Genomic DNA, 19,984 nt, shown 5'->3' on the forward strand with positions numbered 1-19,984 from the left:
GGCGCCAGACTTTGCCTATCAAAATAGGAGTCTAGAGGGAAAGACAAAAACTAGGACGCCCTCCACTCAAAAGTCATCAAACACAACATGTCCTAGTTCTCATGGCACCATTAGAGTTAGTGCTTTTAGAATTGTTTATGGGTTTTTTTTGTAAATGTTTAGCATTTTTGTTTCCTGTAGCCAATGCTAAAGTATTACAAATAAAAAAAGCCATAAACATTTCTAAAATCTCTAACTGAAATGGTCTGAGAACTATTGCACTGTGTGAGGGTGAGGGTGAGTGTGAGTGAGGGTGAGTGAGGGTGAGGGTGAGGGTGAGTGTGAGTGAGGGTGAGGGGTTGAGGGTGAGGGTGAGTGAGGGTGAGTGAGGGTGAGTGAGGGTGAGTGAGGGTGAGTGAGGGTGGCAAGATATTTCTGAATGTGCCTGTAGTGGAAGTTCTTTTTCCTCCAAGTCCCAGTCCATGGTGGAATGTGGTTGAAAAAAAGCGAAAGAGAAAGCAGGGTAACCTGACCCAGGAGGGGGGAGGAGGGAGGAGAAATGCGTCTCGGCCGGAGCAGGGGGCGGAGCAGGGAGAGCGGGCTTTAGCACGGCATCAGTGTTGGCATTGATGGGGGGTAGGGGGAAAGTGGGGATTTAAAAAAAATAAACAAACAAGACGGAGGGAAGAGAGGGGAGGGGGGAGGAGAAATGCGACACAGCGGGAAGGGGAGGGGGCGGAGCGGGTAAAATAAACAACCAAACAAGACGGAGGGAAGAGAGGGGAGGGGGGAGGAGAAATGCGACACGGCGGGAAGGGGAGGGGGCGGAGCGGGTAAAACAAGACTTCAACGAGAGTCGCTATAGTTCTTTCACAGGCCCATCATTTCAGAACTTAAGCATTTTCCGCGTTATATACAACGAAGCAATAGTGTTTGCATATTTGTCTTATGCAACTAACAACCATTGATTAAGCCAATAGTCCATAGACCTGGCTTGCTGTAGGTGCAATGTTACGTGTTGTATTATACATCTGGATGCAATGACAGGAGCAGCAAAATACCAGTTTGGCGGCGCGCTATGCTGAGCACAGATTTTTAGCTTATGTGCTATTAACCTACACCCTTAATTACATCAGACACGCCCCTTTGAGCCCCCAGTTTATTCATCCCACGTAAAGCCCTGCCGACGGGCCGTATATGAATTCTGTCAGGCCTCTTAAGAGGCGTGGCTCCGGGAGCACAGGTATGTATGTGCCATCAAGTCAACCGTAGCACCCCACAAGCACGGTTGGCAAGGAACGACTGGCTCAAGCAACGCAAAGAAATGACGCCAAAGATTGCTTGAAATGCGCCAGTAATGAGTCGGTCTGCGGGGATCTGCCTGCCCCAGGACACGGTTTTCACACAGCAAACAAAAAAGGAAAACATGGTTTTAGCTTCTCAGAGGAAAGGGCTGTTACGGGATAATCAATCTCCTGGTGTCTTATAAAAGGCAAAAATGCAGAACAGCAGTACTCGCTGACTTAGTAAACCGATGTTGAAAAGGTTTTTAAATTTTGTGAAAACAGTCATTAAGTTCAGATAGTGAGAGAGAAAAAGACGACTAGCGTCTGCAGTTGTTTAGCAAACAGGGCCAACCCTTTGGCTCAATAGCCTGTATGACTATTGTTGGGTTGAATAACAAAGGGCGGGTGGGTGGAATCCGCACACATATAGATAACAAATCACGAAGATGAAAAACTGCAAGTCAAGGTAGCTATGTTTCTTGTTAGCTTGCTAATAAAAATTGGCAGAGAAATAAAATCTAGCCTTCTTAAAATCACTTGTAAGATTGTAAACCGCCTCGCTGTATAGGTATCTATTGTAGGTCTCTAGCACACTCACCTGTCCGTCGGTACCTCAACCCCCTACTGAGTCGAGGGGAAGGTAACTCGATGGACAGGGAGGTCCGTGTAAGTACAGGTTCGGCTGACCTGGTGGGGTGAACATCAATTAAACCGGGTCGTCCTCGGTATGGTAAACTCCAGGCACACTCTCGCGAACCGAGAGCAAAACATTGTGCGCGATGAGTCCGGTAAAAGTGAAGCGACCTATGATAGGGTTACAGCGCATGTAAGCAGTCATGATTGGCTAGAGCGCTGGCCAATGGGGATGAAGGATGAGTCTCATCCTCCAATGGAAACCCAGTTGCGCCGGCAAAGTCACGTTTTTATCGTGGTGTGTTTTTCTTGTTTAGTTTATGTGGTACCGAAGTCGGAATTACGAACAGAGTCGTAATCAAAACTGAGTGTAAAGAAAATTATTATTATATATACTCAATGGTCCACGGAGGCGCTGCGCAATGTTGATTGAGGCCATGGGGGACCAAATGGGAGAGAGCGATGATTAATTTATGCGATGTTCGCAAAAAGTCTGTCAGTTGTGAAACGACTCGTGATTGGTCTACAGTGTGTGTAAACCCGCGCTATTGGTTAAGGCGCTGGCAAATAAGAATGAAATGTTAGCCTCGTCGTACAATAGGAACGCCAAACCAGGAATACGTGCAAAGTCACATCCGAGTCTGAGGTCGTGGTTTATGATAACGAGTTAAACAAGACGGAGGGAAGAGAGGGGAGGGGGGAGGAGAAATGCGACACGGCGGGAAGGGGAGGGGGCGGAGTGGGTAAACAAAGACGGACGTGCACGCGCTTTTAAGCTCAATGCGCATGCGCATTGAGCTTAAAAGTCACGGGCACTGCAAGGAATCGCCACGATTCCTTGCAGTGTGGATAAAGAGTTGATAAGCCCCCATAGTCTCGCTTGCTCGATGCGCATGCGCATCGACAGGCGAGACCTAAAAACTAGGACGCCCTCCACTCAAAAGTCATCAAACACAACATGTCCTAGTTCTCATGGCAATATTTATCCATTTGTCTGTAGACATCAATGGAGGAAGAACAGTCACTCCAGGGGATCTCCGTAATGTAGATATAGTCCCTACGTCTCAATCTATTGCCTCTTTAAAAAAACCAATCTCTCTGTTCTATACATTTAAGACAGCACGAGACTAACAGTTACTTAAAGAGACAAAAAATGTGTGAAAAGCGAGAAGGCACCTCACGGGCGCACCACCAATGGGACCCCTGGTTGGTACTCACCAGGATGGCCCTGTTCTCATCATTGGTGCCTTCAAGCATTAACGTAAACGTGTCTCAGACTAGGACAATAAGCTTTATTCACGTTCCTATCTCTGTTGCCTCTCATATCAGCCAAGAGGACTTTTTTTTAAAAACAGGAACGCAGCCCCCAAAGGTGAGCGTGGTCCTTTCTCCCTTCAGTTTAATTACGGTGGAGAATACTCGGTCGGCGTCTTCTCAGTTCGAGTGTTGAGAAGACGCCGACCGAGTATTCTGCACCGTAATTAAACTGAAGGGAGAAAGGACCACGCTCACCTTTGGGGGCTGCGTTCCTGTTTTTTTTTTAAAAGTCCTCTTGGCTGGTATGAGAGGCAAGACTACTGGAAGGCATTGGAGATACAGTGTCTCTTGCAGTGGCATTTAAATTGAGTTGCCCTGAGGAAATTGCCTGATAAATACCAAGGCAATGAAACATGTCGGCTGTAAGTAGGGTGTGAATCTATAGGTAGTGTTCACACTCTCCTTCTTTTATATTTATGTGTTTACTGTTTGCAACAGAGATAGGAACGTGAATAAAGCTTATTGTCCTAGTTGCACAGTAGCTTGTATGTTAAGTGTTTTATGTTGTAAGTTTTTGTCACATATAAGTTGTGTTCACTGCACCATTCACTGTCTTTTTACTTTGGGTCTGAGACACGTTTACGTTAATGCTTGAAGGCACCAATGATGAGAACAGGGCCATCCTGGTGAATACCAACCAGGGGTCCCATTGGTGGTGCGCCCGTGAGGTGCCTTCTCGCTTTTCACACATTTTTTGTCTCTTTAAGTAACTGTTAGTCTCGTGCTGTCTTAAATGTATAGAGCAGAGAGATTGGTTTTTTTAAAGAGGCAATAGATTGAGACGTAGGGACTATATCTACATTACGGAGATCCCCTGGAGTGACTGTTCTTCCTCCATTGATGTCTACAGACAAATGGATAAATATTGCCATGAGAACTAGGACATGTTGTGTTTGATGCCAGACTTTGCCTACCTGCATCTGTCCTGAAAATCGCGACAAACCGATTAGTCCTGCCGCTGTGCATCGGCCAAGACCCCAGTGGACTACCAGCACCTCAAAAGTTGCCAACAATCTACCTTGGAGTAGAGGAGCTACCCCCCTGCAGTTTGCAGGCACCCAACAGAAAAGTCCAGTCCACCGTTTTGACGCCCCCCTTAACCAGTTCCACCAACACAGCAGCCGCCCAGGAAGAAGTCTCCATGCTCCAGAAGGTCAGGTCCATCTCCCATCAATTAAGTAGACGCCAGGACCAAACTGAGCCGCACAGCACCAATACCCGTATTTTTGTTTGAGTCCAATCCAGGCTTTAAGACCGAGCAGCCATCGAGAGACATCAGCACCACAGAGACCCACATCGAGGGTGGCCCAGCTATCCTGTTTTTGTCCCCTCAACCAATGAGACTGACAACAGTTAGCACCGGTGGCGCACATCCCCAGGCAACCTAAAAAGTCTGCACCTGAGCACCCCAGTCCGGGCTCCCAAGAACAAACAGTGCTTTGTTGCTCTCAGGGCCCTCATGTTACAAGCTCCCCGCTAGGAGATCCCGGACTTGTCTCCCACTACAGCCTGTTTCTAGGTGTCCCCCTTTCTCCTTCAATGTAGCGTGCAAAGCTAGCAACCAAACCAGCACCTCTGCACCTGGACATCAAGGGCAGGTAAAGACTAACTGCTGGTGATGCTTTGGACCTTGGCCCCCTACCAACTTAATTCCTGAAGGTGACCCCCAGAAACCTAGTGCAAGCAACTGTATTCAGTATATGCCTTTTTTCCCCAAAGGAAAGCATTACTGTGTAAAAACGCATTTAAGTGAACATCTTAATTAACCTGTAAAAATCGATAACTCAAAAAGTACTAAACTTCATTACGAAGTTCTTGGTGATGACATTTCTATAAAAATATTTTTTTAAACTGGTCTCGGATTTATTCTTGACTGCGTGTCTCATTTATTGCCTCTGTGAGTACAACAAATGCTCAGCACTACCCTCTAATAAGCCTAAACTGCTCGCCCACACTACCCCAAAAGGGAACACTTGGAATTATTACTTACTAGCAGCCCGTCCCGACCTTGTCCGGGAGCAATCAGGCTTCCTCGACCCCCGCCTGCCCCGACATTGCCCAGCAGCCCGGGCCCCTGGCCGCTCCGTCCCCCGCCTGCCCCGACATTGTCCCCCGGAGCCTTTCCTCACCCGATGTAAATTGTACCCTTCTGTTTTGTTGTAACTCCCCATCCCCCGCCTGACCCGACCCCCGCCTGGCCCGACATTGTCCCCCGGAGCCTTACCTCAGCCGATCGAAATTCTATCCTTCTGTTTTGGTGTAAGTCCCCGTCCCCGCCTGCCCCGACACCCGCCTGCCCGACATTGTCCCCCGGAGCCTTACCTCAGCCGCCGCTCCTCAGTTCACCGCTCATCCTTCTGTTTTGGTGTAAGTCCCCGACCCCCGCCTGCCCGACATTGTCCCCCGGAGCCTTACCTTAGCCGCCGCTTCTCAGTTCACCGCTAATCACCGCTCCTCCCGCCGGTCCGCTGCTCCTCACCTCCTCCCCCACGCCATGTCCGCCACTCGTCACCGCTCCTCCCCCGCGCCATGTCTGCCGCTCCTCCTCGCGCTCCTGGACGCCGAACCTCCCCGCGCTCCTGACGTCAGCACGCAGGTCGCGGCCGGCGCTACTTCGAGGGGACTACTTTTTTATAATGTCAATTTTTTAAATATAACGTATTTTTTCACTTTATATAGCCTATGTCCATCTGCACACCCTGAGGATTACAACGATGTATCGGGTGTGTGGATTGGCGCTGTGGTTCCCGAGTTTACCCGCCTCAAAGCCTCAAAGTTCTTCCTTTATAATAGTAGTATAGATACGTCTGTAAAGCAATAAGGGCCACCTGGACTCTGCACATTGTTATTCGTTTTGGTGCTCTATATAGAGAGCCATCTTCCTACAGTCACTCATACACATATCCCATTCATAAGCACACATGTTCATACATCCCCAAAGACTATGTTCTTACTGACACACATGACAGATCTATCATAGTGTTTCTACTCAAATTATTTTGTTCAAATCACAGTATCAGACTTTATGGGCATAAGGCTCAAAGTCAATGAAGATGGGTGTGAGGATGTCTGGTAATATTGTACTAGTTGATTGGCCTTAAGTTGCTCATGATGATTTTCACTGATCATAAGTAGCTCTCACTACAGTAAAGGTTATAGACCCCTGATCTAAACCCTCCTCTCAGGATGCAAACTGGAAGATTCGCAAAAAAGCAGAGTACCCAGGGTAATATGATAATTTTGCCAGTCCTATTCTAGTCATTAAGATTAGTTTCAGCGTCCGGCAGAATTCTACATTACCTAGCAGGTTCTGCAAGGTGTATCATAAATTGCCCTCTCTGATATCTACATCAATGTAGTGCACCTTGACTCCTGACTACTTAAGGACTCTTGGTTCCCATTGGATACCACGGTTCCGTACTGAATCCAGGAAATACTACAGCGTAAGGGAAACCAGATATGCTATCTTTCCCAGTTCGTACATAATCTAGACTCCCCAGAGTTCTTCCAAAATGGCTACACAGCATGAGATCCCAGTTCTGACCTCCGCCAATTATAGAAGGAGGTGTACAATGAGACAATATGCTCCCTATCGCGCAGCAAAATTCCACTATCCCATCCCTCAAGTTGGAAATTGCTGGTGACAGGCTCCACCGTCAAAGTGAAAAGCATCAGCCAGAGTGGGAAGTACTGCCTGGTCCCGTGAAATATGTCAAAGGGGTTCGATATGCATTGGCCGACACAAACCCACACCGGTGCGTTCGTATATCACCCATTTTTGTCAGCCTTCGCCCAGTCATATCATGAGCATAACTGCCTTGACATAATCCCACTTCAAGGTATCAAACGCCTTACGGATGTCAACTGACAGGACCACCACTTCAAGGTAAAGTGTTGATGGGGTGTCATCTAGAATCCAATAAATTCTTCATAGATTATGTGAGGTGTCCCTTTTCGGGATAAACCTGTTCTGGTCCTAGTGTAGGTGGGGCTGCAGTTGATTAGAGGGAAACTTGCTAAGGGTTCTATAGTCTATATTTGACATGGATTGTGGCTGGTAGGCCACCACATCCATTAGTCCACCCACTGTCTTTGGGAAGGAGACTGTGAAGGACTCCCTAGTCGTAGCCAGTAAGCACTGACACGTCAGTGCCTCGGCATACATTTCGGCCAACTTCATTACCAGGTATGGCGAATAGGTCTGATAGAATTCAACCAGTAAATCATCAGCACTGGGCATTTTACCCCGTGCAAAGTTCTTCAGTGTCCCTCTAATATCATGTTCAGAGATATTCCATTAAATGTGGAAGCATCACCCTGTTGAGGAAGACATCTAGCACCGCCTCTGGTGTGGGTGTTTGTGCCCCATACAGGTCCTTATAATGCCACTTCTGTATGGCCTGTTGGGTGCACAATACTGTCCCCATCTGGTCCATAATTTGGTTGATAGGACATCCCCTATCATCAAGTTGTAACAGCTAAAAGAGCAGCATTTGAGTTATATCTCCGTCGGTGTGAGCGGAGTTCAGTTAGTCGTGTCTATTTAGGGCACATGCCTTTTCTGCACCTCACATAAGGTTGGGAGTACCTCGGGGTTAACCTGAGGCTCCAACTCTAGACGGCGGATATTTCCTTCATAGTGTCATCAACTCCACTGAGACTTTTCTACACCACAACTGATTGGCCCAGGGCCCATTGGATTGTAGTCTCGCCCGAGGCCCAGTTGTAGGAATAAAAGTGGCATCCCTGACACCCAAACCTCAGATCACACCTGCACTTGAGAGAGGACCGATGAAGGACTGTTCTGCTGTTACTTGGACCGGCAAAGAGAGACTGCACCAAAGCCTGGACTGCACCTGCTGATTCTTGGGCTAGCAAAGAGAGGACTGTGCCTGTTGTGCCCTGCTTGAGGAAAAGTTGTCCAAAGCCTCAAACAGATGAAGTGGCTCGAAGATTCAGTAAGCTGACTTCCTGTTACAGCTCCATGGCCACAAAAGCTGAAGAAGTCTACCATAGCGAGTTGGCAGCCGCAATCACTTGACTGCCACTGACCGATGAAGCGCAGCCTGGGAGACCACATCTCAAAACTTAAAAGTTGCACCAAAGTCTGCTGGACCCAGGACAGTCACTGCAGTGCAGTTTGGTCACCCAAAACATCCACTAGCCTCAGTTAAAGGGAACCACTGGTTTTGCTGTAACTGGAGACCAGTGGCAACTGGTTTTTGGCTGGATTTCAACCGGACTACGAGGGACATCAACCCCTTTGCCAAAGTTGCCCCACAGTGTTTGTGGATGAAGGGGTGGCGCCAAGAAGACACGTGTCACTGGATCAGTATCTACAGCATCTTCAGCATCTTGTATCCCTTGCATCAGTACCACTCCCTTAACACCTATGGCGGTTCACCCATAGAGCCTGGAATTGGACTAGAGACTGCTTTGACTACAAGGCAACTGTCCTCCCAAGACTTATTGGCTCCTGTGACTTAGTCCCTGTCAGAGATGGTAGCCCAAAGCAGGCTGGAGTAAACAAACACAACTTTTCAAACGTTTTCAAAATGTTTCCAAGTAACCACTAACCGTGGAAGTTGCCAATGCTTTTTTACAATTTGAATCAAAAGCAGAGATTTATTTTTTGCTTAGTATTGTATATCTCGAGAACCTTATGGGGGATTTTGTTTGTTTTGGTGTCCAAAAAATCATAAAATTGAAAGCTATTTTTATAAATTGGTGTTGGGTCTCCTTTTTGTCATATTTCTTTCTTGTTCAACTGTTTTGGTATTTCTAAATGTTTTGCACGTGTTCCTTTGACAAAGCCTGACTGCTCAAAGCCACAGATACCCTGGTTGGATCTAAGGTTTTGTTAATGAGCCTGACTAAAACCAGGACGGATTTGTACTTTTTTTTACATGGCGAGGTCACACAACCACACCATTCAATAAACCACTCTTCTCACACATGGCAAATGTTAACTCCTCGCAAAAGCATTGCTGAATCCACAGGCTAACTGTTGGACCTTGCCCTCTCTGCAGGGTCCCCACAAACCTTTTGGCTTCACTGCTTCTATTTTCCTGAATTTGTTTTTGTTGGCCTTAGGACTCTGTGCACTTTACCAATGCTAATCAGTGCTAACGTGCTCTCTCATTTAAACGTGGTAGAATAGGCTTGCACCCTATTAACACATTTAATTTACTTGTACTTCCCAGGTAAAGTGGACTAAATGTATCCAGGGCCTGTAAATAAAATGCTACTAGTGGGCTTGCAGCACTGATTGTGCCACCAACTTAAGTAGCCTATAAAACATGTATCAGGTCTTTGTGTGCAGTTTTAAACTGCCATTTCAATCTGGAAAAAGAAACCATTTGCCAGTCCTAAACCTTTCTGTTGTAATACATATAAGTCAGCCCTAGGGTAGGCACTACCAGTCCAAAGGGCAGGGTGAGGTGTATTTAAAACATCGAACATGTACATTTTATATGTCCTGGTAACGAAAAATGCTTCAATTTGTTTTTCCACTACTGTGAGGCCTACTGCTCCGATAGGAGAATGTGGTGCTAAATTATTATGTTTAATAAGAGATAACTTTCAATTAGGATCAGCCATAATGTCAAGTTTGGTGTCTAAAGAATTGTAATTAAAACGCCTCTTTAATGGCAAAGTCTAATTTTAAGTCACACTTCTGAAAACCCACTTTTAGAAAGCTGACATGTTGTTGTCCCAACTGTTTGGTGCCTGCAGCCTGGTTCTGGGGCACATGACTGGATGTAGTTGGCAAATGGACTTTGTTTATTACTTTTAAACAGCCACTCGTGAGGGATTAGGTGTGCCTGGATGGACCATCAATTGACAGGATTGGGGGAAAGCTGGGCACAGCCCGACTTGCAAGTGAATAGGCTATGTCGTGTCTTCACACAAAGGACTTGTCACCAACCATTTTTCATGCAGCCAGCATGGAGCTAGTGCAGGGGAGGCAGAAAACTTCTAGGACATTAAAGGGGAGTTTTCTAGAAAACTTCTCCTACTTCACAGAACGCGCCAGGTATAAATAATGAACCTTCAGACCCAATTCTACAGTACACTCCTGGACCTGTGGAAACCACAGAAGATCGACTGATGTGCTGTCAGAAGGACTGCTGGTCTGCTATCCTGCTTGCTGAGAAGGAAGACTGGACCTGCACCCTTCATCCCAGACTGAAACTTCTCCAAGAGTTAGCTGACTGAACTCCTATTTTGAGCTAAAGGGACATAACAAGTTCCAGAGGCTTCCTGCAGCTGCCTTGCTGCCTGGACCTGCCTGGACCTGCCTGAGCCCTGTTTGTCTCTGCTGGAGTGAATTCCTGACCTCCAAGAGGTTCCCCTCAGTTCCTGGGCCCTTGGTGCGGCCTTGGTTGCACTTCCTCTTCAAAGAAAAGGAGAAATCCTGACGTTTTGGGCTCTTCACAAACAGGCCAGTTTGCACAAATATCTTGCCATCCGTAAACGTGAAGTTCCAGCAAACCCAACACTTCACATCACAGTGACCGCTAATGACGCCCGTCAGCGGAGATCTACACTTTATGCTACAGCATCAACAGCTTTCGGTGACCGCCTACACGAAGCTCCAGCAATGGCCGTCCATGACACCCAACAGGATCTTCGCGCTACAGCAATGACTGATAAGGACACCCAGCCTGCCTTTCATGCAACATCGACGACCATTCGTGATGCTTTCCCTCTTCCTTGCTGTCCCTTCTACCACAAACGGATCTCTTCGCACTGGACTTTGAAGGTAAATCTTTCTGCAGTACTAACCTGGTTTCTGTGTTCTGCTCATCTTCCATCGCAGTCAGGCTGAACTTGTGACTTTCACTCCATCTCACTGGACCTGGTAACCATGCGGGAAGCTTTGTGCTTTTAGGCACTTTACTTCCCTGAAATATTTAAAATTGCATACCTCTGGTTTCACTAATTAGAATTGTGTTGTTTTGGTGTCAAATACTTTATTAAAAAATAATTTATTTTTCTAGATTGCTGTGGGATTTTTCTTATTTTGTGTTTTCACGTTATTACTGTTTGCAGTGCTGCATATATACTTTACAGATTGCCTCTAAGTTAAGCCTGGCTGCTTTTGTGCCAAGCTACCAGAGGATAAGCACAGGTTAATTTGGGTTTGATTGTGCCTCACCTTGACAGAGATTGTAGTTGCTGCTTAACTAGGGTTTTCCACCCCCAACCAGTAGCCCTATTTCCAATGCTCTCATTATAACTCTTAAGGGAGACTCTTATTTAAACCTGCTTGCCTACTGAGTTGCCATGTATATATGATATGGCTCATACAATTCGGACTTGTAGGATTACTGCTTATCGCGCTCTTTGGGTGAAGCCTATATTGGCTTACTACTGGTCATGTTTCACACAGTTGCTGAAATTACAAACGTAAATTGTATGAAGTAATATATTTTTAATACTAAAAAACGTTAATAGAAATATTTTAAAAAAACAATGCCTATATTGTTTTCCACACCTTTACCAAGGTGCCTGGTAGCAAAGTAACACCTCTTCTCTCCCCTACATTTTCTTGCCCATGAGGAGACCTCCTGAGGGCTGTCTGATAGGGAAAGAGCCAAATAGTTGTACAACATAAAGCTGTACTTGGGTAAATATCAACTAACGTATTTTCCAATTGCTTGGTGCTAGTTACCCAAGTCATCATTAGGAAGATCTTAATAGAAAAAAACGTCATTGTTGATACTCATCAATCTACAATTTTATAGACCGCTAATAATCATACCGTATTCATAATAACAATAATAGGAATTATAAAAACACCGTTATTGCTTTTCAATCATCTCAATAATGAGCATGTTAATACTAGAAAATTAAACAATTCAAATGTAATTGATGTATACTTTTATAATAAAACCAATACTAACGATAATTGCATTAACCATAGTGTGAATACAATTGTATTTGTTTCTTATTATATCATCGAATGTCTACATGAATTAATATTACAGTATACTATGCAACAATACTATTATTGATAACAATAAGGAAAATGATAACAATTCTGACAGAAATATGAGTATGACATTAATATTTTGATTATGATCGTGCGTAAGCTAGCATTAACAGCATTATTAATGGTAACATCACTTTTATAAGCATAATACGCCCCCAGAGGTGCTACTCACATGTACCGTCTCCATGGAGAGTTCCTGCTCACTGTCCTGGCTCTCCCTGTCGCTTTCCTCCTCTTCGGAGCTCCCCCCGCAGCTTGAGGAAATGCCGCTTTCTCTCTGCATCCAGGGGGCGGGGAGGGGCTGAGGATCCCCAGAGAGTGGTGACAAGGGTGTGTGGACTCGGAGGAAATCATCGGACTGGCCCCAGCCAGGAGTCAAGGACACTAAAGATGCGGCCATGATTCCGCAGTTGTCGGGGGGCAGGGGGAGACGAGGGAGTACTCCGAAAACCCTCCGGGCTGCTGTCCCAAGGGATCACTAGTGTCAACACGGCGCCGCCATCTTGTTTACTGCGTGGTTGCTTAGAAACTGGCGCGAGGAGGCGTTACAGAAGCATGGTTGCCATCTTGGAATGGGAAACTCATGTCAACTAAACACTGTAAACGAAGTGAAAAATTATTTACATTTCTTTAAACGATACTCGCTAACAAAACGAGTTGTAACCATTATTTCCACCGGAAAGGACCGTTTCAAACTGATCGTCTAATTTACTTTCCGATCATTCACACTTAAGTTCCAATATATTGTGAAGTTGTGTGGGGGGGGGGGGGGGGCACTGAAGCGCTTGCTTACTGGGCGCCATATGCGCTTTGAAAAATGTTGTCTTTGTTCTGATCCTATGTGAGAACCACCTTAGTCCTCCAGGTAGTGACAGGCAGTGGAGTTCTGAAATGTCCACCTTCAAATCATAGATATCAGGTGTGTAAGTCTAATTATTTCAATGGAAGTTACACATGACTACAAGATTCAGAATGCATTACGCTATCATATACAAATAAAGGACTGGAAAGTGTCCTTAATGACTTGGATGTGGCCACCATAAACCTGTGTGGGAAGTGGTTCCATAACATTCTTGATGCCCTAACATGACCATTCTGGAATTTGTACTCATGCGTACCATTATAAAACCAGGACTGTAAGACCAAGAACACAAAGCAAACCACCAGAACTGGATGAGTTGCTTATGCAGGCATTTGGAAATTCTGAGCGCCTTCTCTGTCAAAGTATTATTTCCAAATTGTCAAACACATATGACTGAAGCACAGCGAGAAGGAGCACCTAGCGCTGGAAACAAATTAGTAAATCATCATCATGATGTGTCATGAAGTTCTAGAGAATGACACACTGCTGCGTGCAGGAGCCACTCATACACAGGTGTCTCAGTTTTGCAAGATGGCAGAGTGTGGAGGGATGGGCAAACTGTTTTTTTGTTAACTAGGGCGAAACTAAAATATTTAACAGGAACAGGTGGCAGGAGAGTCAATATCATTTGATACAGGGCTGCGCATGCACAACACTTCAAAATTTGTGAACATATGTGACAAGAATTTTAAATTCTATTAAGGACACGGAGGCGAGGATTATGCTTCTCATTTCTTTACTTCAGAAAACTCAGCAGCCAATCAGATAATAGTAAAAGAAAATAAACACTACAATACCCATGAACACACATCGGGTATCACATGCTCCACCGACTACATCCTCCTCGGAGACCTGAACTTTCACCTTGAGAACAACAACGACAACAACTACACAACCTTGATCGATAACCTCGCCAACCTCGGACTGAAGCAACTCGTCACAACGCCTACTCACTCCGCCGGCCACACACTCGACTCCGTCTTCTCCTCAAGCCTGCACGTCTCCGTCAGCCACACCACCAAACTCCTCTGGACTGACCACCGCTGCCCACAGCCTCAGACGCCGGATCGAGGAATGCGCCAACACCCTCGCCCAGCTGAAGAAACCCACCCACAGAGACACCAGCAAGAGGGCCAGCTAGTTCACCTCAGAACTCCTAGTCTCCAAGCAAGCCTGCCGGAAACTAAGGAAGAAATGGCACAGTGAACCAACTCCGGACAGCAACGCAGCACATAAGGACGCCATCTGCAACCACCACCACCTCATCAAGGCGGCCAAGAGGACCTCCTTCAAAGACCGCCTTGACAACAACGCACACAATAGCAAGGAGCTCTTCAGCATTGTGAAGGAACTCTCCAACTCCAGCTCCAACACCAACGACATCCCGCCGTCGCAAGCCCTGTGCGACTCCCTTTCCACCTTCTTCCACCGTAAGATAGCAGGCATCCGCGACAGCTTCAAAACCCAGGCAGCCCCAACAGACAGCATCACAACAGACCCTCCGCACACCATCGACCACGACCCCCTGCTGGCCTGGGCCAGCATGAGCATCAATGACACCATCAAGACCATGCACACAATCCACTCCGGCTCTCCGTCAGACCCATTCCCGCACCACGCCTTCAACAGAGTAAGCAGGTCCATCGCACCTCACCTGCGCAATTTCATCAATCTCTCCCTCGAGACCGCGACCTTCCCAGAGATCTGGAAACACGCGGAAATCAACGCACTACTCAAAAATCCTAAGGTAGACCCAAGAGACCGCAAGAACTTCCGGCCCATCTCTGCTCCCCTTTCCGGCCAAGGTCATCGAGAAAACCGTCAACAGACAGCTAACCCGTACCTCGAAGAAAACAGAATCCTGGACCCTTCCCAGTCAGGGTTCCGCAGCAACCACAGCACCGAGACTGCCCTCATCCCCGCCACCGACGACATCAGGACCCTGCTGGACAACGGCGAGACCGCAGCACTCATCCTCCTAGACCACTCTACCGCCTTCGACACCGTCTGCCACCGCACACTAGGCGACCGCCTCCACGCCGCAGGGATCCGAGACAAGGCTCTGGATTGGACCACCTCCTTCCTCTCCGGCAGAACCCAGAGAGTCCGCCTCCCCCCATTCCGTTCCAAAGTCTCTGAGATCATCTGCGGAATACCCCAGGGATCCTCCCTCAGCCCGACGCTGTTCAACTTTTACATGGCCCCGCTCGCACAAGTAGCCCGACAGCACGACCTCTACATAATCTCCTACGCTGACGACACTCAGCCTATCCTCTCCCTCACCAAGGACCCCATCACCGCCAAAGCCAACCTTCACAAAGGAATGAAGGCCGTCGCCGACTGGATGAAAACCAGCCGTCTGAAGCTGAATTCGGACAAGACGGAGGTCCTCATCCTCGGCTCCAACCCTTCAGCCTGGGACGACTCCTGGTGGCCGATGGCACTGGGGGCAGCCCCGACACCCACCGACCACGCACGCAACCTGGGAATCATCCTCGACTCAACACTCTCAATGACCAAGCAAGTCAACGCCGTCTCCTCTTCCTGCTTCAACACCCTCCGCATGCTCCTCAAGATCTACAGATGGATCCCGACAGATACAAGAAAGACAGCCACACAGGCCCTCGTCAGCAGCAGACTAGACTTCGGCAACGCCCTCTACGCGGGTGCCCCGACTAAGCTCATCAAACGACTACAACACATCCAAAACGCCTCGGCACGACTGATCCTTGATGTACCACGCCACAGCCACATCACCCCCACCTGAGAAACCTGCACTGGCTCCCCGTCAACAAGAGGATATTCTTCAAGCTCCTCACCCACGCTAACAAGGCACTCCACAAGACCGGCCCAGCCTACCTCAACAGACGGCTCTCCTTCTGCATCCCCAACCGCCAGCTACACTCCGCCGACCTCTCACTGGCCACCGCCCCGCGCATCCGAAGAACAATCACCAGTGGGAGATCCTTATCCCACCTCGCCGCCAAGACATGGAACACCCTCCCACTGAGCCTACGACAGGCCCAAGACCTGCTGACCTTCAGGAGGACACTCAAGACATGGTTGTTCGATCAGTAGCGCCCCCCACCGCAGCACCTTGAGACCCTCACGGGTATGTAGTGTGCTTTACAAATGATTGATTGATTGATTGAAGACAACCATAGAGAATCCCCTATATAAGGTCCATGAGAGAATATCATATCCTCTTTCTTTGGTAAGCATAACAGTTAAACTGAGAAAACCAGTTTAACAAATGTGAAGAAACGTGGAAAGAAAATAAGTCTGAGCACTGAAAACAGCAGTCCAACGGGCTGGAAGCAGAAGACTTGATGAGTGCATCTGCAGAAAAAGTGGAAACTGAAGGTATCCATAACAGTGTATGGAGGAAGAACACCAAGCCTTATTTGGAATCAGAACCTGAAAAGAAAATACAGAGTCGTAATACACCATTCCCTCATGGCAGGGAGGAAAAAAACATGGAATATACATATGGTACAAACAAAATATACATATGCAGTTAGGGCAGATAATATAAACAACCATATGAAAAACAGAAATACAGAACTGGGTGGGATAATCCTCGACTCCGTGTCCTTAATAGAATTGAAAATTCTTGTCACGTATGTTCGCAAATTTTGAATTCTATGTCAGGACCGGAGACTCTGATTATGCTTGTTTAAAGCTGCGCCACCACTATAGATGCAATATTCACAATTGGTTTATAATAAAAGGTCTTAAATATAGAATCAGATGACCAATCAGCTGCCTTCATAATGTCCATTAAACTAACCCCCATAGAAAAAGCCTTTGAAGCCATAGCTCCACGAGCTGAATGAGCACCAAATTTTGTAACATCAATACCTACCTTACCCATGAGCCATCTTACCCATCTTGCTAATGTAGCCGGGGTCACTGGGTGAAAAGGTTTTTGCAGAGCAATCAACAACTAACCCTTCATATCCTGTCGCAATACAGCAGTACTTACCTCATAATCCTTAATATGTTATGTTATGTTATGTTATGTTAGTGCTATTTGTATTGCGCACGGCTGCTCCAGCGAAGGAGCGTCCCGGCGCACCGACAAGGTGGCGAACACAACACAACTGGGGAACAGAAATAATGATTAAGAAATTGAGGAGTGAAGGATTTAACGAAGCTCAGAAAATAAATGAGTTTTAGCGGCCTAATACATTGCACTACACAAAGTTTTGGATTATTAGGAAAACTCGGGTAAGTAATAGAGGCAGTATTACATTTAGTGCGTCTGGAGATAGCAAAAGTGACACCTTCTGGTGAGAATCCATGACCTGCAAGATGTAGAGCACGGATATCAGAAACGCGCTTACAAGAAACCAAACATAATAACATAGTTAATTTTGAAGAAAGTTGTTTATGGGACAGATATTTATTGGAGGGCCAAGCCTCCAAGAATCGTAAAACAGTAGAAACATTGCATAAATCAACATATTTAGGGCAAGGAGGCTTTCCCAACCTGATACCCTTGAGTAACTTGCAAACTAAGGGATGCTCACCAGCATGGTTGTCATTGACTGTTATATGGCCTGCAGAAATGGCAGATCGAAAATTATTAACCGTTCTATAGGCAAGACCAGAAGAAGCAATGGATGCAAGAAAATTCACAATCAAAGAGATATTTGCTGAAGCGGGATCCACCTTCCGTTGATCGCACCAACTACACCATCATTTCCAGGCTGTGGAATAACGTTTGTGTGTGTTGGGAGACCAAACCTCGCTGATAAATCTGGTAGCGTCTCGCAAAAAGCCTGGGATTTGCCAGCGATCACCGAAACCCGCCAGGCAACTAGAAGGAGTTGACCCGATTCTATCAGTGGATGCGGGTTGAAGGAGCGGCAGTGCACAAATCATCTCCAGAAGAACCGGGAACCAAGCCTGAGCCCTCCAAAGAGGAGTGATCAGAATCAATTCCAACTGATAATGTTGGCAATAATGTCGAACTTTCTTCCCTCCACGCTTTCATGTTGCTAAAACACACCATCAGACTATGAGTCTAGAACAGATATAGAACTTATGAGTCAGGCCCATTCAGTTGGTAGCAGAGGATGGTTTGCACAGGAAGCAAGGGGAGAATCCAAAATGGGAAACAACATTTACAACGCAACTTTTACAACGCCCTACCTTTACAACAAAACTTTTACAACTCAACATCCATTACAACGCATGCCATTACAACGCAACCATTACAACGCATGTCACTACAATGCATACCACTACAACGCATGTCATTACAATGCAGTCATTACAACGCAGTCATTACAACGCATACCATTACAACGCATACCTACACTATCCAACACTTACCCTACTGTTGCACCCCCTGGAGTTAGAATAGTAATTTTTACCCCTACACTATCCAATAGTTACCCTACTGTTGCACCCCCTGGAGTTAGAACCGCCCTCCTGGACCATGCGCTAACTTCTCTAACACACTGTTTGAAATACGTGCCCCATTCATAAATCACGATAGTGATTTTTTATTAGTAGGAGATTTTAATGTGCACAGCGAATTACAAGACTGTGGTGAGGCACAGACCTTACTGACTGACCTGTCCCTATTGGGATTAATAAAACGTAATAACGGGCCAACTCACCAAGCAGGCCACACCTTAGGTCTGGTCCTGTCCAACTCCCCTTCGGTCCTCTGCCTGCCCCCCACACAAGTTACGTGGACAGACCACTTTGTCATTGAATTCCACACCTCCCACTTAAAACCTACCCCACCAGGCCCCATCTCTCTACCCAGCAAACAAAGACAGTGGCATAAAATCAACAAAATCTCATTTAAAGAGAGGTTTGTGGAACCCTTCTTCACTTCCTCAGAGAACATTGACACCGCCATCAAGAAATTTGAAAGGGCAACTAGGACAGCCATAGATCACATAGCCCCTGAAAAATTGTTTAAATCCCAACCAGCTCACAAACAAGAAGTTTGGTTCTCAGAAGAGTTGAGAATGCTAAAACAAGCTGCTAGAAAATTGGAAAAAACATGGAGATCGTCTCACCAGTTGGACGACAAGAAACGTTACTGGAGCTCTCTATCTACCTATCATAAAGCCATACGTGCAGCACGTAAAACGCACATCACGTCCCAGATTACTTCTGCAGGAAACTCCCCCAGGGTTCTGTACCAAATCCTACAAACATTCATAAAACCATTGGCATGTGAAAGCTCTGAATCATCATCACAACAGCTATGTGATGATATCTCCCAGTTCTTTACTAAGAAAATTGACATAATATATGAGAAGATAACCAGTTCCAACAAGGCATATGGTACGATTCAGTCCCTCCCTCTAATTAAAAATGAACCAAGTCAGATTACTCAGACCCTAGATTGTTTCCCCCTCATTACTATTGAGGAGGTATCATCGCTATCCACACAGATCAAGAGTGGAAGCCCGGATGATACAATTCCAGGTAGGATTATGCCCATTCTAACTGAAGAACTATGCCCTGTAATTCAGAGACTTGTGAATATGTCTCTAACCACAGGTGACGTTCATAAGAATTGGAAACGAGCCTTGGTCAGACCAATTAGAAAAAATACTGCCACACCGTGGACCGAACTCACCAATCTTAGGCCCATTTCCCTACTGCCATTCTTAGAGAAATTAATTGAAAAGCATGCAAACCATCATCTCTCTAAATACATTGAACTTGCTGGTGGCCTGGACTATTCACAATCTGGGTTCAGGCCAAAACATAGCACTGAGTCCAATCTTCTATCTGTCACGGACGATCTGCGCATGTACCAGGATAAAGGCTATGCCGCCATCCTGGTACTATTAGACCTATTAGACCTGTCGGCAGCGTTCGGCACCGTGTCACACACCATCTTAATTGACCGGTTGGCTAACATTGGCATAAAGA

General features: G+C 46.4%; 1 protein-coding gene across 1 annotated transcript in view; it reads right to left on the reverse strand.

The window, feature by feature from the left end:
• LRGUK (leucine rich repeats and guanylate kinase domain containing) overlaps window positions 1-12,727 on the reverse strand; it is a 390,949-nt gene extending 378,222 nt beyond the window's left edge. The window contains exon 1 of the mRNA XM_086918919.1: window positions 12,386-12,727. Within this exon, the coding sequence (XP_086775045.1) occupies window positions 12,386-12,613 (228 nt within the window). The 5' untranslated portion in view covers window positions 12,614-12,727. The remainder of the gene's footprint in view (window positions 1-12,385) is intronic.
• Window positions 12,728-19,984: the final 7,257 nt, after the last annotated feature.

This window comes from Lissotriton vulgaris, chromosome 1_1 (genome assembly GCF_964263255.1).
Source record: "Lissotriton vulgaris chromosome 1_1, aLisVul1.2, whole genome shotgun sequence".
NCBI lineage: Eukaryota > Metazoa > Chordata > Amphibia > Caudata > Salamandridae > Lissotriton > Lissotriton vulgaris.